This window comes from Fusarium falciforme, chromosome 4 (assembly GCF_026873545.1).
Source record: "Fusarium falciforme chromosome 4, complete sequence".
NCBI classification, from domain to species: Eukaryota; Fungi; Ascomycota; class Sordariomycetes; order Hypocreales; family Nectriaceae; genus Fusarium; species Fusarium falciforme.
The window spans coordinates 1,789,097-1,814,661 of record NC_070547.1 but is presented as its reverse complement, the minus strand read 5'-3'; the positions used below and the strand labels follow the sequence as shown (position 1 = coordinate 1,814,661).

The 25,565-nt window shown below is 54.6% G+C and overlaps 8 protein-coding genes across 8 annotated transcripts; 2 read left to right on the top strand and 6 right to left on the bottom strand.

The window, feature by feature from the left end:
* Positions 1 to 475: 475 nt before the first annotated feature.
* Positions 476 to 880, bottom strand: NCS54_00532300 (Hypothetical protein; the record flags this gene model as incomplete). Its single annotated transcript, XM_053150834.1, has 1 exon — positions 476 to 880. The coding sequence occupies one exon, from the start codon at positions 878 to 880 to the stop codon at positions 476 to 478; it is 405 nt and encodes a 134-aa protein (XP_053006809.1).
* A 1,107-nt stretch (positions 881 to 1,987) lies between these two features.
* NCS54_00532200 (Aminotran-1-2 domain-containing protein) lies at positions 1,988 to 4,243 on the bottom strand (the record flags this gene model as incomplete). Its single annotated transcript, XM_053150833.1, has 8 exons — positions 1,988 to 2,006; positions 2,064 to 2,294; positions 2,349 to 2,428; positions 2,481 to 2,604; positions 2,658 to 2,670; positions 2,727 to 3,090; positions 3,150 to 3,625; positions 4,147 to 4,243. 8 exons carry the CDS (start codon positions 4,241 to 4,243, stop codon positions 1,988 to 1,990), a joined length of 1,404 nt encoding a protein of 467 aa, XP_053006808.1.
* A 3,815-nt stretch (positions 4,244 to 8,058) lies between these two features.
* On the top strand, positions 8,059 to 9,101 carry NCS54_00532100 (VWFA domain-containing protein; the record flags this gene model as incomplete). The annotated part of the gene is made up of 2 exons (XM_053150832.1): positions 8,059 to 8,203; positions 8,269 to 9,101. 2 exons carry the CDS (start codon positions 8,059 to 8,061, stop codon positions 9,099 to 9,101), a joined length of 978 nt encoding a protein of 325 aa, XP_053006807.1.
* A 981-nt stretch (positions 9,102 to 10,082) lies between these two features.
* On the bottom strand, positions 10,083 to 12,335 carry NCS54_00532000 (Hypothetical protein; the record flags this gene model as incomplete). Its single annotated transcript, XM_053150831.1, has 4 exons — positions 10,083 to 10,537; positions 10,587 to 11,694; positions 11,746 to 12,198; positions 12,258 to 12,335. 4 exons carry the CDS (start codon positions 12,333 to 12,335, stop codon positions 10,083 to 10,085), a joined length of 2,094 nt encoding a protein of 697 aa, XP_053006806.1.
* Positions 12,336 to 13,759: 1,424 nt separating this feature from the next.
* NCS54_00531900 (Hypothetical protein) lies at positions 13,760 to 16,102 on the bottom strand (the record flags this gene model as incomplete). The annotated part of the gene is made up of 7 exons (XM_053150830.1): positions 13,760 to 13,792; positions 14,097 to 14,147; positions 14,213 to 14,223; positions 14,286 to 14,515; positions 14,565 to 15,032; positions 15,081 to 15,389; positions 15,444 to 16,102. 7 exons carry the CDS (start codon positions 16,100 to 16,102, stop codon positions 13,760 to 13,762), a joined length of 1,761 nt encoding a protein of 586 aa, XP_053006805.1.
* Positions 16,103 to 16,714: 612 nt separating this feature from the next.
* NCS54_00531800 (Ceramide very long chain fatty acid hydroxylase) lies at positions 16,715 to 18,165 on the bottom strand (the record flags this gene model as incomplete). The annotated part of the gene is made up of 2 exons (XM_053150829.1): positions 17,162 to 18,165; positions 16,715 to 17,108 (listed from the first exon to the last, which is right to left on the bottom strand). Exons 1-2 carry the CDS (start codon positions 17,929 to 17,931, stop codon positions 16,715 to 16,717), a joined length of 1,164 nt encoding a protein of 387 aa, XP_053006804.1. The 5' UTR covers positions 17,932 to 18,165.
* A 1,717-nt stretch (positions 18,166 to 19,882) lies between these two features.
* On the top strand, positions 19,883 to 22,478 carry NCS54_00531700 (Hypothetical protein; the record flags this gene model as incomplete). The annotated part of the gene is made up of 5 exons (XM_053150828.1): positions 19,883 to 19,999; positions 20,063 to 20,090; positions 20,150 to 20,310; positions 20,364 to 21,613; positions 21,671 to 22,478. 5 exons carry the CDS (start codon positions 19,883 to 19,885, stop codon positions 22,476 to 22,478), a joined length of 2,364 nt encoding a protein of 787 aa, XP_053006803.1.
* A 530-nt stretch (positions 22,479 to 23,008) lies between these two features.
* NCS54_00531600 (PPM-type phosphatase domain-containing protein) lies at positions 23,009 to 24,988 on the bottom strand (the record flags this gene model as incomplete). The annotated part of the gene is made up of 1 exon (XM_053150827.1): positions 23,009 to 24,988. One exon carries the CDS (start codon positions 24,986 to 24,988, stop codon positions 23,009 to 23,011), a length of 1,980 nt encoding a protein of 659 aa, XP_053006802.1.
* Between the last annotated feature and the right edge of the window lie 577 nt (positions 24,989 to 25,565).

Below are 25,565 nucleotides of genomic sequence, written 5' to 3'. Positions count from 1 at the left end.
TGGTCTGGGGGGGAAATCTACAAGGAGTATATATGCGTGGAGGCGCCAGAGGTTGGCCATAAAGGCTGCCCAAGACAGACGACATACAAGATAAAAACATGTGAGGCTCGGCAAGGGGATTGGTTGAGATGGTTCAGTGGATGAATGGACAACACGGCTGTGATGAAAGCAGCTGGCTAGAAACAGGTCCTGGTTTGGGATGACAGGAAGACAACCTGGGAGGACATTTTGTTTTGTCTGCAATGATATCAACGGGTATACGATAATTTCGATCCGTACACTTTTCTTTTAACATGTTCAACACATCTAGACTTCTCATTTGCATCTCCATGGTGTTTCTGAATCATGTCGTCCACTCTATCCTCTCCATTCTGCATTGCCGTCTCCCTTTGCCGTGTCAGGCTCTCGTAGTGTACACTCGGCTCGTCGCCAAACTCTATCCCTCCCCTTATCTCCCCAGCCTCCTGTTCTCTTTCTACTCCCCCTTCTGCTTCTCCTCCTCGGCCTTGTTCGCCTTGAGAGCCTCCAGACGCTGCTTGTTCCTCCTCCCCAGCAGCCTCAGCGTGGCCTCCCTCTCCCCCTCGGTCATGCCCGCCCAATTACCAACCCTTCCCATCGACCCGTCGGCGTTGACCACGAGCGGGCCCAGCGCGTCGAGCCGGACGGACTCACCCACGCGTAGCGCCATCACGCCATCGCCCCTGCCGCCGGCGGCGGTGTCTTGCTCGGGCGCCGGGAGTGGAAGGGGCTGCTTCTTGTCCTCCGGGGTGGACTCGGACATGTTGCCTGCTGCAGACGCCTGTGAAGGCTTTGAAGACGAGGGTGGAATAATAGTGCTGTAGAGGCGTGTGAAAGTAAGGCGTGGCAGCCGCGTGAGCATGGCTTGCGAGTGTAGTTGTAGTTGTATGTGGTGTATATGCTCTTCAAGATTGAATCGCTGATCGCAAAATAGCCGCGGTAAGCCTCAACTACCGACTTCAAGTGTGACTAACTCGGCCGTATAGCCAAAAACTCAAAAAAGAGACAGCCTTGGTTGGTCGCACTTTTGACAACGAGGCGTCAAAAAATATCAACCTTGGCAGAGAAGGTCAAGGTTGTAGTAGCAATTGCGGCGGAGCTTTGTGGAAAGGTGAAGAAAGTGCGAGATGGAGTCTGAACCAGCCACTCAGAAGTCTCGGTCTGACGGCCCGCTAACTAAAAGGGAACAAAGGGCGATTACACAACACCAACGACCGATCTCCTTGGATCTTTTTTAGAATATCCTTGTCTATTAGAGATTTGGCCATGCGGGGGATGCGGAATGAGGAATGGAGCAGTAACCACATTCAGACCCAAACGGGCAGGTTCTTGCTTCTTCCCAACGGGAGATCGGAACTGCAGTGCTGGAGAAGGAGGGCGGGTGGGCAGATCTCCGCCACGGGATCCGATGATGCCATCGAGACCCTGGGAGGTTGCCGAGGGCCGTGATAGGCACAGATTGTCGCGTTGGGGATTCGAGGCAGGCATCTGCGGGAGCAGGGGCGATGACGAGATGCAAACCTGGGGTGAAATAAGACGTGATAGATGCAGATATGCGGTGGAATACCCGCATGTATGGCCTCGGCGTGGGATGGTCATCATGATAATGAACACCTAAAGGATAGCAATGGAAATTGTCGGTTCAAATTCATCAAATCCAGGCCTCTACAGGGCTTGCTATGCAAACGCCACCCAACACTGAAACAAGCACCGTCAGCTAATGTAATGTGACGGTCCGACTGCCCAATCCTGGCATAGCAGGTAGGTAAGTGAAAATGCCAATCCACAGGGCAAGCCTGAGCGTAGCTTTCCTATGGGGTCACTCCAGAGATTGTCTATAAAAAGACTTCCCTTCCACTCCTCCTTGTGCACCCAGCTTTGACTCATTGGCAGTGACACCAAAGCACAACCGCCTCACATGTCACACACAACGGCCATTCCATGATGCACCCCATCCATGACACACCGTCTAAGTAGACTTGCGGTGCCTGCGCAGTCGGTCAGCTATCGTCTCATGACACATACATCAGATGGCAGCAACTTACTTGTGGACAACACGCTCAATAGCATCCATGCCCATCTTGAGCACGTCCATTCTAGGACCATACGACAGACGCACAAAGTGGTGGCAAGGGCTGTCAAACAGGTCACGGCGGCGCGAGGGGTTCAGGTCGAAGAAGATACCAGGAACCACAATCACCTTCTCCTCCAGACAGGCCTGGAAGAAGTTGAGGCCGTCCGCAATCGACTCGGGGAGACCCTCCAGGTTAAGCCAGCTAACCGACACTTAGTCTCACTTGAACAACCTCAACCGAGACAGGACAACTTACAGGTAAAAGGTCGAGTCGGGCACGTACTTGATGACGAAACCCATCTCGCGGAGGCGTCGCACAACGTAGTCACGCTTGTCCTAGACAATAGTTAGCGAGGTGCAGTTCACGCTGGTTGCCACCTAAACTTACTCGGAAGTGAGCCTGGAGGTGAACCATCTCGTTCTGCACCACCTCGGGCTCGAGCATGGGAATGGCCGCCTCCTGGAAGGGGTGGCTGGCACCACCATCGAGGTAGCTACCGCAGGAGCCGATGCTAAACAATGTTAGTAATCCGTAGCCTCAAGTGTAGATTTATCCGTAACATACGCGTTGATGTACTCTGCGAGGCAAAGTTAGCACTGAATCATGACTCTTCTGGTTGCATATGAAACTCACCCTTGGGACCCAGGATCCAGGCAATTCGCCATCCGGGAAGTCGGAAGCGCTTGGTGAGACCATCAATGATGAGAACATCGTCCTCATCGACATCCTCAATGTTCTCGGCAGCAGAGATGGTGGTACCATCACAGTTGCTGGTGTAGTTGTAACCCGAGTAGAACTCGTCGCTGATGAAGGTGGCACGGCCACGGCAAATGTCCTGAATCTCGGCAAGCTCGGGGTTGGCAACGACACGGCCGGTAGGGTTGCGAGGGTTGGAGGTCAGGATGACCGAGGTACCACGGGCAATTTCCTCAGCGATCTTATCGGGGTGGATATGATATCCATCCTCTTCAGACAGAGGGACAGGGATGGAAGCGAACTATACATGATCAGTCAGATTGCGGCTCTGCGCTGTTTGGTAGGCCCGAATAAACCCACGTTCTTGAAGAGACTCAGCATCTCATTGTAGGCCGTGTAGTCGGGCAAGAAGAAGGAAAGGTACGAGTTTCCGAGGACAGCGGCAATTCGGATGAGACCAGCACGGCCACCGGGAACGATGGCGACGTTCTCCCAGGTGTACTGACTGTCCTTGCCCTGACGGTGCATGTGGTTGTAGAGCTTGGCGACAGCTTCTCTCAGGGGCTTGATACCCGCTGTGGGACCGTACTCTCGGCCGGCCATGGAGATGTTGATGGACTCGGGTCGGGGGAAGCAGCCCTGGATGTCATCCTCGACCTCAGGGGCACCCTGACCGAGGTTGGCCCAGAGCTCAGGCTCCTCGAGGTAGCCATACTCGGAGGCTCGCTCTGTGCACCAGATGACACCGGTGGATGATCGGCTAGCGTCGAGGCCGGCATGGGGCATGTGACCCTCGTGGGCATTACGGAACTGACGATGAACCTTGGACTGGAACTCTGCAAAAGGTCAGCATCTATGAATTGGATATCTATTGTTGCTCATTGTGTTGTTGTTGTTGTTGTCTGTCAACCCAACCTTCAGGGTCTGAATGACGTTGTGAGGATAGCTCCCGCTGCAGCCAAGCTCGGTGGTGCAGCTGGGTAGGGCGGAGCTTGGAGGGGTTCGCAGAGCGGGCCTTGCTAGGGTCGGAAGGTGCAGGGGTAGGGACTCGGGAGGGAGGGGGAAGGTGACGCCCCAGCCAAGGTGGCGCCCAGCCTGAAAAGGCGGGACGGTGAAGGAGGTGAGGTGAGGGAGGTGAGAGAAAACGGTGAGGGTTTTGACGACACGCGAAAACTGAGCTCATGCGATCAAGTCATGGAGCCTGGGCAGTCACGAAGCGCAACCGTTCAAGTCGGCCAGAAGGGCTTGGAGGGGCAAACTGAGAGCTTCACAAGAGAGGGGAAGCTCCCGTGCGGGGGAAAGAGGCGGCGAAAAGCCACACCGACAACGAGAGACAAGGCAAGACAAGCAAGCGTACCGTTTGTCGACGGCTCGCCCATGCTAAAGCGACGAGCGAGGGTCTTGGGAGCGCCAGTATGGCGGTTAATGGAGAACTTGCGACCACCGAAAGACATGATGGCGATAGATCAAGAGTTGTGGAGGAGAGAGGGTTGGTGTATGTATTGAAATCTGGTCTCGCGTATCTCGAGTGCCAGAGATGCTCTTTAGATAAAGTGGTGCTTGCGCGGTTGGGAAGCAGCTGGTTCAGGCATGCAGACAAGAGATGATTTTCTTGCCGGGGAGAAAAAAGGATGGAGAATGAACAAGGGGAGGAGAGACGGTGAAGGGGATGAGCTCAAGGAAGAAGAGGAAGAAGAGAGGAGAAAACACGATGGGGATGTTGAAAGGGGGATTGGATATAAGTGCAAAATGGCGTCGGGTCGCACACCAAAAAAATTCGGGGGTGGGACGGGGGCCCGGCGGCCGGGGACGGCGACGCGAGTTTGAGGCAGGCTACGTTTTGGTGCCTCACGCTGCTCCGTCAAGTGCCACTCAGTGTCCAAACTGGAGAAGCCATTCGTAGAGACTGACAGCGTCACCTGGAACCAGGTTCTTCGGTCACTGTCCACCTTGGGCTGGTCTGTGAGCGTTTCTGCAGTAAGAAGCGGCGGGGAGGTAGGTGCGGGAGCACTGACGCTCGACACATGGACAGTGGGAGGTTCTAGTGGTGATGGGCATCGTTTGCTGGGCTGCAATTGGACTGAGCTTGGCTTGGGCTGGGCTGGAGATGCCGGCCAAACAGGATTGATGGATGGATGGATGGATGCATTAGATCATGGGCAGCGGCAGCGGCAACAGGCTTGCCAATAACTTACCAAACAGCGACAGAGGATATGTCTCATGTTACGAGAGTACAGTACCTGCTTCACTTAGTACACTTACATGCTGGCAATGGATCCATAACACGTCCGTTCCTGACAGATTTAGATGATGGAGCATGCCACTATTCAGAACCTTCCAGTAGTCGACGTCCCATTGCAACGGCAATCCTGGGGTAAACGTTCCCGTTCCGGCCATCTGATACGACTTGTCAGGCCGTTCGCGGGCGTGGTGGCGGTCGAGACGCTTCTCTCGAAGGAGTAGAGCCTGGACTATCAAGGCCTATTCCCTACCCGCGCCAACACCGCCACACTTTTGACACCTCGTCCAACCATTTGCTCCCCCCGACTGCGGCGGCAACTACAATATTTCGTAAAACAGCGATGCCCCCTTTCACCGGTGCCGAGACTTCCTGATGCTCTGCACACTTGTCTCTATGCTTCTGCACGCTCGGTGGGAATAGCGGCAGAGTGACGTACCGGGCTTGCCCTGCTTACGCGGAGATGCCGGGGCTGGAGCAACAATGCAATTAGCAGGGAAGAGCTGACCTCGATCCCGTCTCAGCCAGCACATCTTGGCGACCATGGTGTTAGTCCAAGCAACAGAGAAATCATTGTATCTTTTCTGAGAAAAACCGCACATCGCAATTCCCAACCTCGGGAGCAAACTACTTTTACCCTTTCCTTTCCCCATCCTCCAGCCCAATCTCGACCCAACCCAACGACCCCCCGCCCAACAGCGACATCTTGGTGATCTTACAGGTGCACGCATCGAAATCGTTACTAAATCGTTACCCTGCTGGAACGGGCAGTCTGGTCCCTTCCCCGGTGGACCAATCCCACAATATCTTAGCTCGCATAAATCGGGGACCCAAGTCCACAGAGCGAACGAGACTCGCCCGGATCTCAGCTGCCGACCCGGTCCCCCTTGACCCGTTGGAGCATTAGCATTTCTCTTGATTCATTATCACCAAGATTCACACTCAGCGTCCTCCACGAATCAATACGGAATCCTTGACAGCCTCAAACCCTTGAACCCTTGAACCCCCATCCATTCTTCGGCGGACGCGAGGCCTCCTCTGTTTACCCCCTGGATCTGGCTGGGGGTGCCCTGGTAGTGACCAGCAAATGGGGAGGCCTGGGAACCGGTTATCGAAGCGTCTCATGTGGGCAAAGCTCACCTCCCGGTGTGGAGAGGCAGGGTGAGGGAAGCACGGGCTGGAATGGCCCTAGAAGCTCGCTAGAAGAACCAGAAGCAGCATCACCACGGTGTAGGTTCGGAATGGAGGCATGACGGCCGCCCGGTTGGACCCGATGGTCGCGGGCCAAACGAGGGTCCAAGGGCCGCCCCGAAACTCACTGACACTGCGCCAGGAATCACGAGACGGGCGGGCGCTGAGGTCCCTCGACTCGGGTTGTCATGGCGTCAGAACCACGTTGCGGTGGAATGTTTTGGGGGTTTTGACAAGGGGACTGCTTTGCTCACCGTGCTCACCTCGAAAAGCCCTCAACTAGGCCCGAGGCGGGAACGGTCTCGCCGTATCACGGTCGAAGGTGACCATGTCAGGGAGTTGAGCGTTTGATTATTCGCGCAAAACTCTCTTTTTCTTTCCCTCTTCTACTAGGGTTGAAATTAGGGCATGGGATGTCTTTTGGTCCTTGAGAAGGTGTCGATCCACCCTGGCCTCAGACAGACATCACGCCGTATTGTTATCTGAGCCTCTCTCACCCCTTTGGCCGCTTACTTGGCAGTGGAGATGACCTTCTCAGAAGCCTCACCGAACCTGCCCCGTGTTTTCAATGCCTTGGACGCAGGAGCATTGTCATTTTCGACAGGTGGATTGAATATGCCACGACACAACACGCCAATGCTGACTGCCTACCTACTACCTCAGAGTACATTGGCATATGGGCTCGGTTGCGGCTCTTTGGCAGGCCGCTGGCGGTTAGACTGCGGCTCTGTTTACCATGGCCGCGACCTTTTTTCTGGGATATGGGTATGGAATGCTTCAGGTTAGCCATGAGACGCATGTGAGACGGTGCCTGAATGCCTTAGTGAGTGCCTGAGAGGCTGGGAAGATCATGGGTCTCATGCACGCCATCGATTGGATGGATCAAGGCTGGGGCAGTGAGTGAGTGTCACCAGGGGAATAAGCCGAGCCAAGGCCGGCTTGGATTGCAACTCGAAATTGGGCGGCGAGATACAGACGGTCCATGAGAGGCAACATGGACAAAAGTGCAATCGCACTGAGGCGATATAAGAAGGTGGCGACTTGCCCCTATCTCGGATTGTCTCTCTTTTGTCGATTATTTCTCTTCTGAAGTGTCCCGACAGTCAGGTACACAGGGGTAACGTTGTGTTTGACAGCTGGAGATCTCGTCGTTTCTTTGTGGCTGTGGTTGCCTTGTTCGCGGCTGTGCTGACAGCCCAACGTGTGGGGAACCAAAAATATCGGCCAAAGCCGCTGCAAACAGATGGGAGCGATTCCGGTGGTTTTTTGTCTCCCCAAGGCCAAGCATTAGAGGGTGGAAGGCGAACCACTTGACCAGTTTGCCTTGCTGCTCCCAGGGCGCAGTTCGCACAATGATACCAAAATGCGTAGCGCGTGTAGAGAACATTGCTGCTCCATGTAGAGCGATAGGTACCTAGGCGCTTTCACTACAGCTACACTACTAGGGCTGCTACACTACTAGGGCTGTGTTCATTTCGCCGCCTCCTTCAATCTCTACAAACATTTCTTCAATACACATTCTTCTCACACATAGCAGCAAGGCAGATCGGTAGGCTTTAATTAATTCAAGCAATCCAAACCGTATGCGCATGTAGTATATAGAAGAGGGCATTTGACTTCCAAAGGTTCATCATTATCACCATCACCGCCAGCACTGTGAACAACTTCACTCACTTATCAAGCCACAAAGAATATCTGAACAGACGCAAACAAACATTGTCTGTTTTATACTTTTGGCTTTATTCTGCACTCAAAGGATTGTGATTCACGGTGCTTTGAAACATAGTTTCATAAACGTCTTATTCGAATATTAAAAGAGACTCTTCTCTCTCCGTCAAAATGCCCTTCCTCCATTCTCCATCAACACCACCAACCATGTTCAGCCGCATCAAGGACAAGTTCTCCAGCAAGCGAAGCCACTGCGCATCCCCACAGGATCAGAACATGGCTCCTTTCAACTCAAACAATCCATTCTCTGACGACTGTGAGCTGCCCTCGCCTCTGTGCAACGATGACAAGCCCCGCCCAGTACTGATACCTGAATCACAGTCAACGACGCGCCTCCCGCTTACTCCCCTGTGGATGAAAGCAGAGCTAGGTCTAGAAAGCCTACGCATCTCAACGTCGGGGCCGGTCGTCGCGGTGCTTCGCCATCTCCCAGCCTTGCCAGTATCACCAGTGCCGAGGACAAGTATGCCTTCCTCTCCACTTTCGACACCATCTTTGTCATTGATGACTCTGGCTCCATGTCCGGCCGCTCGTGGCGAGAGACTCGTGATGCCCTCGCCGCCATCACACCAATCTGCACAGCCCACGACCCAGATGGAATCGACGTCTACTTTCTGAACCACCGCTCCAACAGCTCCGGATCAGAGGGCCAGGCTCCCGGCGGATACTACAACATCCGTGACGTTCACCAGGTAGAGCGCCTTTTCAGCTCCGTCCGCCCAACAGGCGCCACCCCCACGGGAAACCGTCTGCAGAGCATCCTCAAGCCATACATCGCCAGCCTTTCCCGTCGACCTGACAGCATGGACACGACCAAGCCGGTTAATGTCATCGTCATTACCGACGGAGCTGCTTCAGATGACCCCGAGGCCATCATCGTGCACAACGCCAAGAAGCTTGACAGCCTTGAGGCACCTCCTCACCAGGTGGGCATCCAGTTCTTCCAGGTCGGCAACGAGTACGGTGCTGCCGCCGCTCTGCGACAGCTGGACGATGATCTTGAGAGTCAGGGTATTCGCGACATGGTCGACACGGCCACCTGGAGCACCAACGGCTTGAAGGCCGATGGCATCCTCAAGGTCGTTCTCGGCGCCGTCGTGCGACGCCTGGATCGCCAGTCCATCCGCAACTCTGTGGACAGTCGTCGCCGCTGAGGGAGCTTTTTTGTTCAACACCAAAGGCTCTTGTTTGCCTCATAGATTCTGTACTTTCAAGGAGTTCAGGAGGGATTTCAGCCCACTAAACACGGGCACGCCGGCCTGCTTTTGCTTTCTTCTCTTCGAGTTCATACTTTCACTGTACTTTTATAAGCGGTTGGCGGCTGGGTGGCAACTTGACTTTCTCATACCCCAAAGAGTTCATAGACAGGCACTGGATGGATGGCAAGACAAAAACCAGGCTCAACAGTACTGGCCCGGTGATACCCCCACGGGAGCACTATCACCACAATCACACTCTTTTCTTTTCTTTTTTGTTGAGTTTTTTTTTATCGAGATAGAATTATTAGAAACAAAAAAAAACACTACAGTTCGCATCACTCCTGATCCCCAGTGCCTCAGCCCACCTTGGATGTATCCCCCATTCGAAGTTGGCGAGCTAGTTTTCCCCAGGACTGCTTGATAATTCCCCCCCGTTGCAATTCCTCCCCTGATAGAATTCTGTTACTCTGAACCCGAACCGCCAAAAGCCCCTGTTCCCAGTAATATCCATCCCGGCAATGACAGAAAACGAACTCTGATCGAAAACGTGATATTAGTAGTATTGGGGGAAGGAAGTCAAGTTCTTTTATCCTTTCGTGAGATAAGAACAAGGTATCGGGGTAATAACGGTGGGAAACGAATTCATGGCCCGGGAATCTAAAAAAGTAAATGACCATGAACGCTGAACGCCTGGCTCTGGGTTGGTCTTGGCGCCCTGTGTTGCGCCGTAGGGAGAAGAGACATGTGTCTTCTCATGATGACCGGATATCGTGATTAGTCGTAAGAAAAAGTCGTCAAAAGAAGAGCCGCTCGAGTTGAGAGGCGATGTGTAGTGTTTGTCACTATCATCGGAAGATCCCATCAGATGTAGATGAGTTCTTGTGCGAGCCTTGGTGTCTGTCCATGACTCAGGGGTAGATGCAGAAGGGTAACCTCTTACTGCATGCAGACCACATCAGCCAGCGAGACCGAGTGAGCCGAGATGTTGGCGCCCGTGTCATTGCGGCAGGTGATGACAGGCGTGGTGACGAGAGCCACGCGCCAGTGCTTGGCCTGGAGCTCCATGGGGTCCATGTTGGGCCAGATGGGCACCATGGACTGGCACGAGAAGCGGCTACCAACCTCGGGGAACCGGAAGTCAAACGTCAGGCGGCTGCTGAGGATGCGGCTCGATAGGGCCCAGGAGGAGGCGGCAACGGCCTCGAGGTCCCGGTAGGTGGTCGCCGGGTTGACACCGGGGTTGAGGAGAGGCTGGACCATGCTCATCAGCATGTCGGCAATCTCGTCACAACGGACCTTGCTGAACTGGGGGTACTGGTCGAGCTTGAGGACAGAGTCAATGAGACTGGCCTGGCGGTCGAGGATGGGCTGACGGTGAGCAGCTGGCTGGCCTGAAGATTCGGTTAGCAAGTGTTCAGGTAAAGAGAAAGATGTACATACCCTGAGTTCGCTCGAGGTCCTTCTCAACCTCGAGGAGGCCGTAGGTAGCATCATTGTCGGCACCAGCCCAGGCGCGGGGAACCCAGACGCGGTTAACAATGTAGTCGACGACAACACGAGTGACGAGGCACGACTTGGAGCTCTCCTCCTTGAGGTGGTACTCGAGGTAAGAGACAGCCTCTTGCTCCATCAGAGGATGGTAGGTAGCTAGGAGAACAGGCCAGACCCGCGTCTGAGAGAGGTCAGTTGGCTTGATGTAAGTGGGCAGGTTGGCATTGTTCTCAACAAAGTTGCGGATAACAGTGTACAACTCCATCATCTGGTCGTTCCAGGCCGCGATGGTCATCTCGGTGATGTGGATGAGAGGGCCAGGGAAAGGAGGCCGGGTGGTCAGAGCACCAGGAGGAGCCGTGAAGTCGGGCGAGATGGGGTCGCGGAAGCGGCTGTACTTGTTGCGCGTGTTGGAGGGAGTAGGAGGGAAGAAGTCGCGGCGCTGGCCGTGGCCATAGGGACCAGCATCGTGACGAGGGAAGTTCTTGTCAGGGTGAGTGTACGACTGAGGGTAGAACTCGGGAGCGTTGGGACGATAAGTGCCGTTGCTGAAACCTCGGCGAGAGGGAGCACGGTTAAAGTTGGGAGGCTGAATAGGGCCAGGGACAGGACCAGGAATGGGGCCGGGGCCGTTCATAGGGTTCATAGGAGAAGGCCCAAAGCGAGACTGAGCTGGGGTCGGGGGAGCCCACTGGCCGAATCTACGATCGTTGGGCATGGTGGACGTAGGACGGGGAGGCAGGCCATGAGGTCCAAAGCGAGGAGGAGCCACAGAAGAAGGACGGCCAGGTTGGAAGCCGGTAGGAGGACGATGGGGCTGCATCGTGAGGTCGCCAAAGACCTGCGAGAGACCCTTGGTGTCTCGCGAGTCAGTCTCGTCACGACCCTCGGGGCGCAGTGACATGATGGACTTGTGGACGACGTCCTTGTTGGGACAGGCGTCGGCGATGGTCTCGATGACGCGGGCCACGGAGTCGGGGCTGGGGTTCTTCATGACCCAGAGGGATCGTCGGCTGTTGACTTGATCCTCGAGATGCTTGATGGTGTCTTCAAGCTGCTGCAGAGGAGTCAGCTGCTGCGATGTGGGTTGAAAGGCTAGACAACGTACCTTGATCATTCCGTCACGGTCAGGAGACTTCGACTTGGAGTCCTCGGAGCCGCCCTCCTTCTCTTTGAACGACTTGAACTCACGAGTGAGGTTCTGCAGCTCCTCCATGACCTTGGCAACCTCGGCCTCAGCCCCCTGGCGCTTGCCCTTCTCGTTGGCCAGCTCGACACGGAGGTTACTGATAGTGTGGTTCTGGTCGTCGGCCTCGGCCTTTGCGAGGTTGGCCTCGATGCTCATGCGAGCGATGGCCTTGTCCGTGTCCTCAGCATCGAGCGTCAGGTTCATGAGGGCGTCGACGAGCTGGCTGGTCTCGGTGCTGACGATCTGTCCGACCTCCTGGAGCTGCGAGACGATCTCGTTGGACTCCTTGGAGGAGACGCCAGGCATGCGACGGAGGGACGTCTGGATCTTGACGAGGATCTCCTGAGAGGCGCGGGCCTTTGCAAAGGCAGGCTACAGAGGTTAGTACCTTGTGCGACGATGTCGGGTTGAGATGAAAGAAAGGAACTTACGTGATTGTTGGTCATCTGCTTGATCCTTTCAGAGCGAGCAGCCCCGGCGAGGGGAGTCGAAAAGTTGATGGACAACATCTTGCCCGCGGGCTTTGTCTCTGGACGACTTCCGCTGCTGGAGGACCACCGGGACGCGACCTGGGACTCTCGAGAGGAACTCTGAGAACTCGCGAGAAGATTGAAGGTCATTATAAGACCGAAGAGAAGAAGCCGATCTGATGGCGATCGGGGAGAAAACACAGCGTATAGCTGACGATGGAAAAGGGTAGAAGAAGGGGGGGTGGGAGGAAAAGTGGTTGTGGTGGTGGTGAGGGGAGGGGAGGAGGGTGAATGAGGAGAAGACGGAGAGAGAGAGAGATGGGGAATCAAGTTTTCCTGTGCGGGTGCCCGTTTCTGAATTCTAGCACGCAGGTTAGTTTTCTTGTGCGCGTTCTGTTTGTCAAACCGAGGGCATGGGATCAAAGTCAGGGCTTGGATTCGAGGGGGAGAGGAGATGAACTCGAGGTCAGTCAGGTGGCACCAAGAGATTCACTTGAGAACACCCCAATATTGGTTGAAGAGAAAGGGACTGAAGAGACTGTGCTTCTCAGTGCTTGATCTTGGACAGTTGAGAGCTGTCGGTGGCGAGAACCGTCGCCAGTTGCTGTCAGCTGGCAGACGGTGATGGCCAAACTCCGCAAACACCAACCTCAGGAGGGACTCAGGGCAAATCAGAACGCACAGAAAGCCCTGGACGAAAATGAAAGCAAAGAGAGAGAGAGAATATGGGAGAAAAAACAAACCTCTACTCTGGATGACAGAACACCAGATGAAATCAGGGGTTAAGGCGCGATGATACCAGCAGCGTGCCTTTGATGCTGGTTTATGAAAAGAGAGGATCTTGAGGGATCTTTCTTGCGCAAGGGTGCGAGAAGATGAAGCGAAGAGAAGAAGGGAGTGCGAGGAGAAAAAGAGAGGAGAGTTGGAGAGTTCAAGATCGGAGTGCCGGGTTGCCATTCTACTCCACTACCACTTGGTCAGGCGGCTCGAAGTCGACTGTAACTCAGATTCGAGCAAACGAAAGAAAATGCGCCAGAAATGAACTCTAGCTCGTTTGCTTGGCACTCAAGGACTACTTTGGGCTGTAGGTCACAAGCTAGATGCCCCCAAAGCCATGCATCCATACTTGCACGTAGGCAATTCGACGAAACTATAACAACACTACATAGATATCGCTCTCTGGTAGCACCACCCCCTGGGCGAGCTCGTGGATAAGTATGGATGAAGTATGAGACGACCAAGTTGGAAGACCCAAGCCCTACTAGGAGACATTATAGCATCACCGATATCAACCTTGAGTATGTTTAGCAAAGTATACCAGATGACCATATCATACCTTGATCACACACCTCACCACCAAGTACAGTCACGTCACTCAATGGCACCCAAGTTACAAGTAAACACAATCTATATTTTGCACCAAACTACACTACACTGACAACAAACGACGGAGGTCTGGGGAGCTACCCCTTCTTGATCGAAGGAGGAGGGCCATCCTAGGGTTACAAGACATCAGCATTGGACCTTGCGACTAAGCGAGCGCTGAACCTGGGATACATCGGTGCCGATCCGGAGAGGGGAGGAGAGGGTCGGGGATCCAGATTGTTGGGTCGAGTTGAACCGAGAAAACCTGCGACATCGTGACATGATATAGTTAAAGAGGATGTGACGCCTTGAACTTGTGAACCTTGATGCATGAAATATGAGACGGAATTTTGCTGTTGGCGATAGGTGATGTTGGTGGTGGTGGTTGGGTGGGCGGTCGTCGATGTTGCTTAGGACGTCGAGCTGTATACATACAGCCTGCTGCAACGGCAGCCAGGCTTCCGGAAGAAAAAAGAGACTTGATGTCTGTTGATCACCAAAAAGTCTTAGTGACGCTCCTGTGCCAAGTGATTGGTGTGAACTCTGCTAACCTGCAAGAGTCCTAGAGAGCTTTGTTGACAGGCCAACATTAGCTTCAGATTGCCCGAGTACGAGAGAACAAACTGCTGTAGACGGCATCTACAACAGGCGACGCGTCGATCATTCGTCCGCCGAAGTACCGGCCGTTGAGGCCCTTGATGGCATTCTCGCCGCCCTGGACTTTGTCAAATTTGAGATAGATATCGCCCTTTGAGTTGGGGTCAACCGAGATGTGGACGACATGTCCGTACCGATTCTCGGCCTCTTGACGAACGTCGTCCTCGAGCTCCTTGACCCAGTCATCGCCCTCTTCCCTGTATTCGTGTCAGTCATCTGTTCCAAAGAACCTGGGGTAACACTTACTCTTCGGGGTCAAACATGTTGTGAAGAACAACACAGCGGCTAGCCATGTTGACATTCATAGGCAGGGGTTTTGTTTCCGTCTTGGGCTTCAGGACCTGTCGCTCGTCATTGCCATTGGTGTTGGTCTCGTCGGTTCTGGCAAGCTTCCTCATCAATGCGTCACGACTATAGTTGTTAAAGTTGACTCCCGCCACATCCGTGTCGTCCAAGGCGCTGGAACCTCCAGTCTTCTCGCTGTCGCGGCCGCCAGCTCGATCAAATGTCGAGGATTGAGGGCCGCGTCCACCTGCACCTGAAAATGCCGAGCCCTGGAAGGACTGGTTCTGGCCGGAAAATCTCTGCAGCATGTTGGCAGTACTCTCAGGGGTAAACTTATCGTTTCCGAGACCGACGCGGATGGGACGACCAGCCAGGTCAAAGCCGTTCATCTTCTCCAACGCCTCTCGTGCCTGACCAGCATCGCGGAATCTATCTTGATGTTAGCAGAGAACAGTGGTAATTGTGGATTCAACGTACTGGACAAAGCCATAGCCGCGGCTGCGGCCATTCTCGTCCTTTTGGAGTTGGACAAACTCGAGCTCGCCAAAAGGCTCGAAAACCGCTTGCAAATCTTGCTCGGTGACGTTGAAGTGGATGTTGCCCACGTAGAGACGGTGGAAGGGGATGGAGTTGGGATGGGGTCCCGACGCTTCAGGGTTGCGAGCCTGGCGGTTCTTCTCGGCCTCTGTCACCTGAACGATGACAGGAATTCCTAGGAGTTTTTGTCCAGTAAGTTGAAGGGCCTGGGTAACGGATTCTTCGTTTTTGAATTCGACATAACCAACTCTGTAACCGTGTTAGCAATTGTTCTTTGTGAAACATAATCATGGTTCAACTCACCCCTTGGATCTTTGGCTGATACGATCTTTGACAATTTGGGCCTCATTGACAGGGCCCACCTTCTCAAAGAACTCCTTCAGCTCACGGGTACGCAGGCGGGCGGCAAGCTGCTGGACAAACACCGTGCGGCGATCCCGCTCGTCCTCCGTAAGCTGTGGCGTGCCGTCGCGCTTGGGCTCCCGTCGATCGTCATCCCGGCCGCGTCCATATTCACGAGGGCGTCGGTCGCGGTCTCGCCTGTCACGATGGTCCCGGTCGTCGCGAGGGCGGTAGTGGCGGTAGGGTGATCGTGATCGTGAGCGTGAGCGTCGCCCTCCTCTGTAATAATCGCCGTCTCTATTTCGGCGTGAGTGACGGCGATCATCATCGCGACTTCGGCTTCTCCTCCTACTCTTGTGGCTGCCTGCGTCGCTTCGGGGTGTTCCTACGTCAGGAGTGCCTCTGCGGCTTCGAGTCGGGCTGTCTCTACGGTCCCGGCGTCGGCCGTGGTCGCGGCTTCTGCTTCCATCTCGATCACGGCCACGGTCGCGTTCTCGGTCTCGATCACGGCGGCTAGGGGCCTCGTCTCGTGTCCTATCCTCGACGGGGCTCTTGTTCTTCTGCTCGGCCGAATCCTTCGCGGTGGCGTCGAGGAGTGCCTCCACGTCCAAGGTAGCCATGGTGTCTAGTGTTGTGGTGTCAGGTGAGTTGGTAGATGCTCAAGATCAAGACTCCCCAAGTTTCTTGATGACGACAGAGAGATGATTGATTTCTCCTGCGAGCGGTCGGTATTTGTCGTCGATGCGTCCCTGAAATGTTGGGGGAAAGGATGCCTGAAAAGACCCATGAATCAAGCTTTTGGGCCGAGCCGCAGCTTCAAGAGCAAAGTTTTCACGTGACCTGCCACGTGGCGCTCACCGCAATCTCCACGTCGGCCTCGCCGAGCCAGACTAGAGGTATCAGGCCTCAGCGGCCTCAACGCAAGTAAACCAGATGTGTGTGATAAGTGATAGTGTGAATAACGATCGATTATTATTTGTTTCTCCAATACTAGCTATACCATCAAGCGTACAGTCCCGAGCATTAAAACTATCCATAAGAAATTCTTTGCCGTCGTAAAATGCCCTGCGCCTGGCAAAGCTCGTTACCGTCCTTCAATCATGATTGCTTTCGTCTGACTCCCAAACTCCCATCAATCCGAACCCCATGCTTTGTAGTCAGACAATATTTACTCTGCCCAGAAACTGATTTTCTAAAGCTGGGCAGTAAAGGCATATGCAAGATGAATCAACTTAGTTTGTCTTTTTGACGTTGTAGATGAGCTCAGTGCCAAAAATGGAGTCCCAGAACTTGCTCGTGACGCCGAAACCGAGTTCGTAGTCGAGGAAGTGATGAGCAAGATGGTACTTCTTGAGTTCCTTGTACCAAAGAGGCAGGTTCTGGTGGTGAAGGAAGTAGTGCGTCAAATCGTAGCAGATGTAGCCAAAGAGACCACCGGCAAAGGCTCCGGTAGCAGCATGCCAGCTGTACGCAAAGACGGCATGTGCAAAATGCCAGAAAGGGTAAGCCAAGACCACAAAGAGCGTGGGAGGCATGACGAGGCGATACTTGTCCATGGGGAGATAGTGATGAATGCCATGAAGCAAGAAGTGCAGCGTAATGCCTACACGGTTGTCGGGCAGATAGCTAAAGCCAGGTCAGCACGAGATCATCTAATATCCGAAGTCATAGGCACTTACTAGTCAAGGTGGAATAGGAATCGGTGCAGGACGTATTCGATAATAGACCAGAACCAGAATCCAAACGCAAAGTACCCAGCAGTGTAGAGCTGGTTGTCATAGCCCTGGGAAGCCATGTAGACAGCATACACGACGCAAGGTCCCCAGACGGTGGGAATCACCCACCATGGGGTCTTGGAGAGAGGCTCGAGGAAGTTTCCGAACAGAGGCGCAGACTCGCCGCCCTTGTAGTGGCGAGGGCGATGAACCTGGTCAAGGTAGAACTCCTTGGAGAAGCCACCGAACCAGATCTGAGGGAAGAGGGGCCTGCTCAGATCAAGAAACTTGTGCCTCTTGTAATCGCTGTCGACATCTGTATCCTTGCTCAAGTCCTCGGCGCAGGACATTCCGGTTCGAGGGTGGACGTAAGGCTCGCCGTTGGTAGTGGCATCGCCGTTGGCCACCTTGGCAGCTCCATTGCCGTTGGCATTTCCATTGGCTTGGCCATTAGCATGACCATTGGCGGACTTTTCGGAAATGAGGAAGCCGACCAGAGAGTCATCGAGGACGTCGTATGCGGCTTCGGAGTGCTCGTGGGAATCAGGATCCTTGAGGATGTCTTCGATATCGCGGCCGGCGTAGTCGAGGACAAGATCAGCGCCGCCGGGGTGATCATCGGCGAAATCGGTCACATCGTAGACCTTGTTGCCAATGGAGACGTAGCAGGAAGTCTTGGAGTTGTGTGCTTCGACCTCGGCACGGGTGAAGGTTGGAAGGGTTCGCGACGGCATGTTGAAGCGGCGGTGGAGATAACAAACAGGTGGGAACGAGTGAAAGTCGAGACTGCAATTGAAGATCGATGTGATCAAACGGCGCTCAACTAGGAGACTATCCTCGCAGTGCCAGCCAAGGATGGGTGAAGCACGAGGACGAGAAGCGAAAGGGGGGCCAAGCAATTGCGATTGAAACGTAAAGGAGCGGATGGGGAGTTTATATCGAGGCAGCAATCGCTGGACGGAATGGAAGGGCGGCAAAGTTGGAGTCGCAGGGCAGGGGTCCAGGATGGTTTTTTTTAATGAGGATCCCCATCCGTGTTAGCAGCGGAGTGGCGCTACAATGACCGCAAATAAGGCCACATTGACGGGTGCCACGGGGTAAAGACTTGGGACTCAGATTATTTGCCGGAACGACGAGCTCGGCGCGATTAGTATTCCAATGAGCGGTGGGCGATTGGTTCATGATGCGTTCAAGTTGATCACAGCTCATCGGAGCTATCCAAGTTGGTGATATTGTAAGCTGGCTAGCGTGGGAGAGGCTGAATTTCCTATCCAGGAAATTAAAGATCTATCGCAATCAATCAGTATCGATCAGCTATCACGATGCCTCGCTCTTGTTCTTGACTGCCTCGACCGGGACGCTGGAAGAGGCGGACAGACAAGCAGACAGCCCTGACGGCGCGCGCATCGGAGTCTGCAACTTCCGAATCGTCCGAGCAGGGGATATTTGCTGATGGCTCCGAGATGAAAACCGTGTCTTGCAGCTCCATTGTCGAACTAATGTCAGGGGGTATTTTCCGAACGATCCGGATCTGCCTCTAGCCGTTGAGGATGGATGGAATTCAGAGCTGCCTCCACTTCTTTTCATAACTGTTTACCTCTGTTTCTGATTCACTGTTATGGAAGTTTGTCTCTAGCTGAGGCATTGGCATCCATGCTATCAGCTCCCTCCTCCAATTCCGCATTTCACCTCCCTCAGCCACAAGCGTGTTAGCTCATGCATGGCGCAGATCGACTTGCATGTCGAGGTTGAGCTTTTGCTGACGAGTCCACAACCATGCTCGTCAGCTCCCTGGGAAGATGCTTATTCTTATTCGCAACCGAGGCATGTATCGAACGAGTAAGCGGTGGCCAGTGACGGACTCGTCTTGGATGGGGTGGTGATTAGGGCACACTGAATGCGACAAAAATACAGTTGATATGGGCAAGGATGAACTGATGGTGGAAGCTTTCTCTTCTGTTCAGTATTCAGGTCAAGTTCCCTCTCGTGTTAGTGCTTCGTAGTAAATTGCCTATGGTCGGCTACGAGTCACAAGCGTAACGCAAGGCCTGGCGAAATACAGTAGCTCACATTCAACATCAAAAACAACGGTTGCACTGAAAACCATGAATATTCATTCGGGTGGTGATACTGTGAACGGCTGAGACGGCAGCCAGCGGGTCAGGATTGTCTTGGCTGGGACTCTGACAATGTCGCAAAGCCACAGGCTGTGGGCTCGCAAGCTCAAATCTTGGGTCGCGAGAGGCCTCTCAAGCCACTCAGAAGCCGCAGCCTGGTACAACTAACGCAGGCTGCTAAGGCTGAGGTGAGGGCGACAGGATGATCATGGGGCCTGGCGCAAAGACACCTGAGAGTGGAAATCCATGGCCGCCCAAAGTGGGAGCCAAGCAGTTGTTAGGTACTGTAGCAGCAGCCAAGTCTCGGCAGGGCACCTCGGACTCTTGCGCATAGCAACCAGCCACAGCAAATCCGTCATCAAGTGGCAACCACTTATCGTCACCTTCTGCCCTTTAGCTTGGACGCCGCCTCTTCCCTTCGCACTCAAGTTAGCTCTTAAACCTCTTCTCCCCTCTCCTCCTCGTCTGATTTCCCCTCCTGCTCTCCTCTGACGAACGATACTCCTATCTCCCCTCTATCGCGACCCTTGTATTTTATAACCCCGCGCTGTAGGGCTGCGTTACCACCATGCCGTCATTTTCCTTGCCGCGGGGCTCGTGGCTGCTGCTCTTCGCGGTCTGCCTCATCCTGTTGCCCGGCAAAGCTAACGCCTTTGGAGCTGGAAACATTCCCTCGATCGCTCAGGTTCGTACTGACCCTTGGCAGCTGCCGCCGAGGGCTTTATTAACGTGCGCATTTGGTATCTAGGTCGAAGGCCACAATTGGCGTCATGGAGGTGAGCAAGCTACCCCTCCAAGCACCTGTTTCGTCACATGTTGCTTACACCGCGTCTAGACATTGAGGATATGCTCGAGACGATCGCCTTCCTTAACGGAAAGAAATGGACTTCGATGCTTATCAAGCGCACTTACTTTGGAAATTGGTTGCGTGACTATTCCCAGGCCGTCGACATCGGCAGCTTGAAGGGCGTTAACGCAGAGACGATTCGCATTCTGGTAAGGACCCGCGCTAGATGCGCCAAACAATGTCCGTCGTCTAACCTCGGCAGGTTTGGGTACTGTCTTTCATGGCTCACGGCTATGCCACTGAGGAGTTCGAGGTGACCGCAGACCGTCTTGGTGTCTATCGCCCAGAAGAACACATCGATAACCCCCTTGGCTACGGAGATGGCCTCGACGCTCGCACTTTCGACAAACGGTTGCGCGGACCTGTCGAAAAGATAGAGACGCAAATAGACCCTCGCACTGGCATGAAGAATTATATCGCGAACGAGAACGGCAACTGGGCGACCAGCGCGGCCTATCTGCGATTCAGCTTTGCGCGCAGCATCCATTTCGGCCGCCTCTACACCAATGGGGCCAAGAAGGGAAGAGAGGAGGACCTTTGCGAAGCCCTGCGATGTCTGGGTCAGGCTCTGCATACCATGGAGGACTTCAGCGCCCACAGCAACTATTGTGAGCTTGCCCTCCGTGAGCTTGGCTACCACTCCGTCTTTCCTCACTGCGGTTCGGGGACCGAAATCAACCTCCACGGCAAGCGCGTCTATCCCCTTGTTACTGGTACCTTTGGAGCTGTCGACTTTTTGCACTCCGTTATTGGAGAAGCCTCGGACCACTTTACCCAGTCCGAGGTTGACGAGGTCGACATTGCTCTCAAGAACGCCGAGGGAACTCGAAGCGGCGGAAATGGCGGCAGCGGCGAGAGGTCCTTGTTGGGTGGCTTCCTTGGAATCTCTTCTACACCAACCGACTTCGTCGGTTTGGTATCGAAGCTTCCCGGTGTTGGTGACGGCTTTGCTTCTCAGGCCAGAGACCTCCAGGCGAACTCTGAGGCCCAGGAGAGGCAGAACAGGAGTTATCAGGGAACTCGAGGCGACTTGTCCCGGGACAACGCCAACCAAGTGCCCGGTATGAGCCCCAACTTTGACCCTGTCAAGGTAGCCGGCCAGATCTACCCCATTCTCGAATTCCGAGACAAGGTTGTTAAGGCTATCAGCCGTGGAATCGCCAAGGTTCCTGGCCTTGAGAAGCTGCTCGAGAAGATCAGCGAGACTTTGACTGCCTTTATTCTAGGCCTCCTCGCCCCCTTCATCCGACCTATTATCAACCAGGTCTCCAAGGTCCTCAAGGATGGTTCTTCGGGCGTCATCACTGCCAGCGCCAACTCGCAATATGAGCCCTGGGACAACCCTCGATGCGATGACCCCACTCACTCCATGTTGTCTAAGGATCACTTTACCAACATCCTTAACTCATGCGCCGGTCGTGTTGCTGCTACTATCCTGCAGTACACTGTCCCGTAAGTAAAATCTCAACTACTATTCACAACCCTGAGCAGCATACTAACTAACCACAGGCGTGTTCTCTATGCCTGGGAGAACCCCCATATTTCCGTCGATGAGATCTGCAACGATGTGCTTCGTGCATTCCACCATCCTGCCGCCCGCGACGAGCACGTTGAGATCCAGCGTGACATGTTCAGGACGGTGAAGAAGTGGGCAGATGAACATCCTCGACGCCACGAACTTGCCCACCTCCTTTCTTCCGAGTCTGTTAAGCAGCATAAGAACCATATCCTTAACCAGAGCTCGCACCGCGGTGGTGGCGGAGGTGCTGGCTGCAACCATGGTACCTTTGGAGATATGTCGAACCTTGGTCACGGCAAGGTCGCGGGCTCCTTATGGTCACACGTTAAGACCCGTGATCTCGATGCCATGGAGGGCAAGGATGGTGATCCAGGAAAGAACTACATGTCTACCTCGCCGGCACCGCCCAGCCAGACCTCGTTTGACTATGGCCAGAACCCCAGCTACGGGGGATCGGACACCGGTTATCAACAGGGTCCTCCAGGCGGCTACAACGCTCCGCCTCAGCCATCTTATGGTGGCTATGGCGGCCCTACTCCGCCCCAAGGATACGGCGCTCCGCCTCCGGGCCAGTACGGCGGTCCACCTCCCGGACAATATGGTGGTCCACCTCCCGGACAATATGGTGGTCCTCCCCCTGGACAGTACGGAGCCCCTCCTCCTCAGCAATACGGAGGGCCGGGCTACGGAGGTCCTCAATATCCCCCTTACGGTCAACAGGGTGGCTATGGTGGACCTCACGGCCAGCAGCCTCCGCCGTCTTGGGGTCAGTACCCTGGTCAGAATCACGGATACTAGACAACAACTACCCCCAATGGAAAATTAGCGGTGCATAGCGATACGATACATGAAGATCGCGGGGTTGGCATGGGTCAATGGGGACTGGGATTGGATCAGGTTCAGGCAGGAATGATTTGTATACGGCCGTTGTGATATCCAATACCAAAAGAACGAGAGATGCTTCGTCGTAGAGGAGGGTATTCAAGTAGGTATTCTTGTCTAGTGAATATAAAGACGCAAAGTTCACACATAACTGTAGATACAATGCTGTAAACCCTGACCACCGGCCAGGGGGTCTTTCAAAAGCTGAATATGATGATCAAATGACGCTGATGATTCTCCCTCCCCAAGCAAGCGCTTGCTCTGTCGCTATGATTTAGCCCCTCAACTCCTAGTTCCATGCCATTGCAAACAAGAAAAGCAACAAAGTATAGTAGTGCCGGAGATACAAGACATGCTAGATAGATGCTCATCTGCCCAGATATTTCCTCAAACCGTTGCACTAGCGCAGATAATTCACTTGATATTGGCCAGTCTCGAGGCCGTCATTACTTCCTGACTCTCCGCGGGTCTTGGGCCTCTGCGATGCGCGCGTCGCGAATCTCCTTGGTACCCAGACTGCCGAGACCGCCTTCGGATCGACGCTCCCAGCCGCCGAGACGGACAACCTGGCAGGTAGCGTTGTCGCCGTCAGAGGAAACCTCAGTGGCGTACGCGACAATGTTTCGAGCGCCCTCCTCGGGCGTGCGAGCCTCTTTGACTACGTCGACGATCTCCTGGTCACTGAGTGTGCCCGAGATACCGTCCGTCATGAGGACGAGGAACGAGTACTGAGCCGGACCCATCTCGACGCGCGTGAGCTCAGGCTCAGCCGAAACACCGATCCGCTTGCTCTTCATGTCACCGAAGGCGCGGCTATTGGCTAGGCCGGCGATGCGCTCCTCGCCGAAGCTATCGCCCGAGACCATCGACCCGGCCGGCGCGTAACGTCGCAATCGGCGGCTCTCTGTCGGGCTACTGGGGTGGTGATCCGACGTCAGGGGTTGGGCGAGGCCGGTAGCAGTATCGCAGAGCAAGATACGGCTGTCGCCGACGTGGGCACAGAGCAGTGTAGACTGCGCAGCAGGATGCCAGAAAGGAGCAGGGGTGGGCGTGGAGATGAGAGCGATCGAAGCTGTAGAACCCCCCTTGAAGCGTGTAGGGCCCCCAATGTCGTGTCCAGTCGGCGTCGCAGGGCTACCAAAGACCTCGTCATTGTTCAGAGGTGTGTCTCCCACCCTCGAATCGTCGGGGTCTGCCTTTTGCGCCTGAGCAGACACAAAGTCGAGATCGGCTCTCAAGAAGGCGTAAGTGAGAACCGACTCTATCGTGATCTTATGCCCCTCCCCCGGGTTTTCCCTTGATAGGACAAAGTGCTCAGGGTGAAAGCGCCTAAAGTAGCCGCCAATGGTGTCCCTGTACTCCTTGACCAGGTTCTTTTCCATTCGAATGGCTTTTGAAAGATCCGAGACCTCAGCAGGCGGCGAAGTTGCGCTGTGCATTGGTTCTCCATGTATGGGTTTGTCAGAAAGACTATCATACTGGGGCTCGGCCATCTTGGCATCTTTTTTGACTTCCTCGGGTCCTTTCATGTGAACCATATCAAGAGCCTCCTTCTTGGTCGCTGGTGGCTTTGATAATCGCGTCTTATGCTTATGGTCATGGTGGTGGTTGTGAATGGTGTGCTCCCGACCTGGTTTCTTCTTGCGCAAACTGCTCTGCAGGCCGAATTCTTCCGACGCCCTCTCAATATAGCCGGGCAGTTCGTCGCGGACAAAATCAGCGCATTGAACTCCCCCATGGCCGTCAAATACTCCAAAGTAGAAGACCTGGGGGTCTCCCCAAGCACTATCAGCTGCTGTTGCTTCTCCGGGCTTCTGCTGGACGCTCCTAGGTGCCCTCTTGGCAAAGGCTGGAAGGCTGATGGTGCCAGCTTGATCTCTGTCCTCATTATATGGACGGCTTCCTCGAGCCGTCGCAACTCCCAAGTGATGTTTCGCTCGGCGCATTGGAATGCGCACCACAGTCAAGTCTCGGGTTGACGGGATATAGGGCGGGGAGACGGCGGGGGCCGACCCGGGGCTCGGAGTGTGAGGGGTCGAGGCATCGCGAGGCAGCTTATGACCAGGCCCTCGGATGCGAGAGTCGGGATGAACCGACGAGGAAGGGAGATGTGTTACGAAGTATGTATGGAATTCTCGTCGCGATTCTATCTCGGCGAACGACGGGGATATTCGGCCTGGGTGTAGTTTCGGGCGCTTAGACCGGAGATGTCCTGATCCCTCGGATGGAGTCGCCCACGTCGAATATGCCGCAGAGAATCGCGAGCAATTGCTCGTTCCAGGCAGGTTGTGTAACCGGCGCAGCGCGTTGGTCCTGCCATTGCAGCTGAACAGTCGGATATTGACGCAATTCGGGGTGTGGCCAGTGGACGTGGACCTAAGAAGCCGGATCGCGGGGGTCGTGGCAGGATGTGTAAATGGAGCCATTGTCGAAGAAGAGTGCCTGGAATCGCGAGTCTTCGATCATCAGGGTCCCTTGGAAAACCGGAGCGCTGTGCAGGTTGCTGTCTGCAGAGCCATGGGGCGAGTTGCTGAGCGTCGGACTGCGTTAGCGGAGGGGAACAGGGGGTGACGAGAGGATATCGGCGGCTCAGGACGGAGGTTGTTGAGAGGGCGCGGACAGGGTGCCAGCTTTGGGTCGGGGTGAAGATGCCAAAAAGGCAATGATGGAGTTGGTCTTTTCTGCTCCTGAGTGAATCGCAAGAGCTTCGTCGAGGCACCCGTCGTTGCACAGACGAGTTGGCAAAGAAAGGTGCAAGATCTGGCTCAGCCCTGTTTGTTGGTTGTTGAAAAGTGACGATGATGGATGGACAACGATTTCCAGAGTGGAGCCGTCCCGGCCGGGATCGCTCTTCGGGATTGAGCATCTGGCCAACCAGAGAACGGAGTTGCCATGCTCCAGGCCAATTTGGCGGGGGCCACGTCGGGATTTCAGGGGCCGATACCCCGTTGCAATCGCTAAAATTAACGACTTGCGGGCGCACAGTCCTTGACTTTAGTGCGT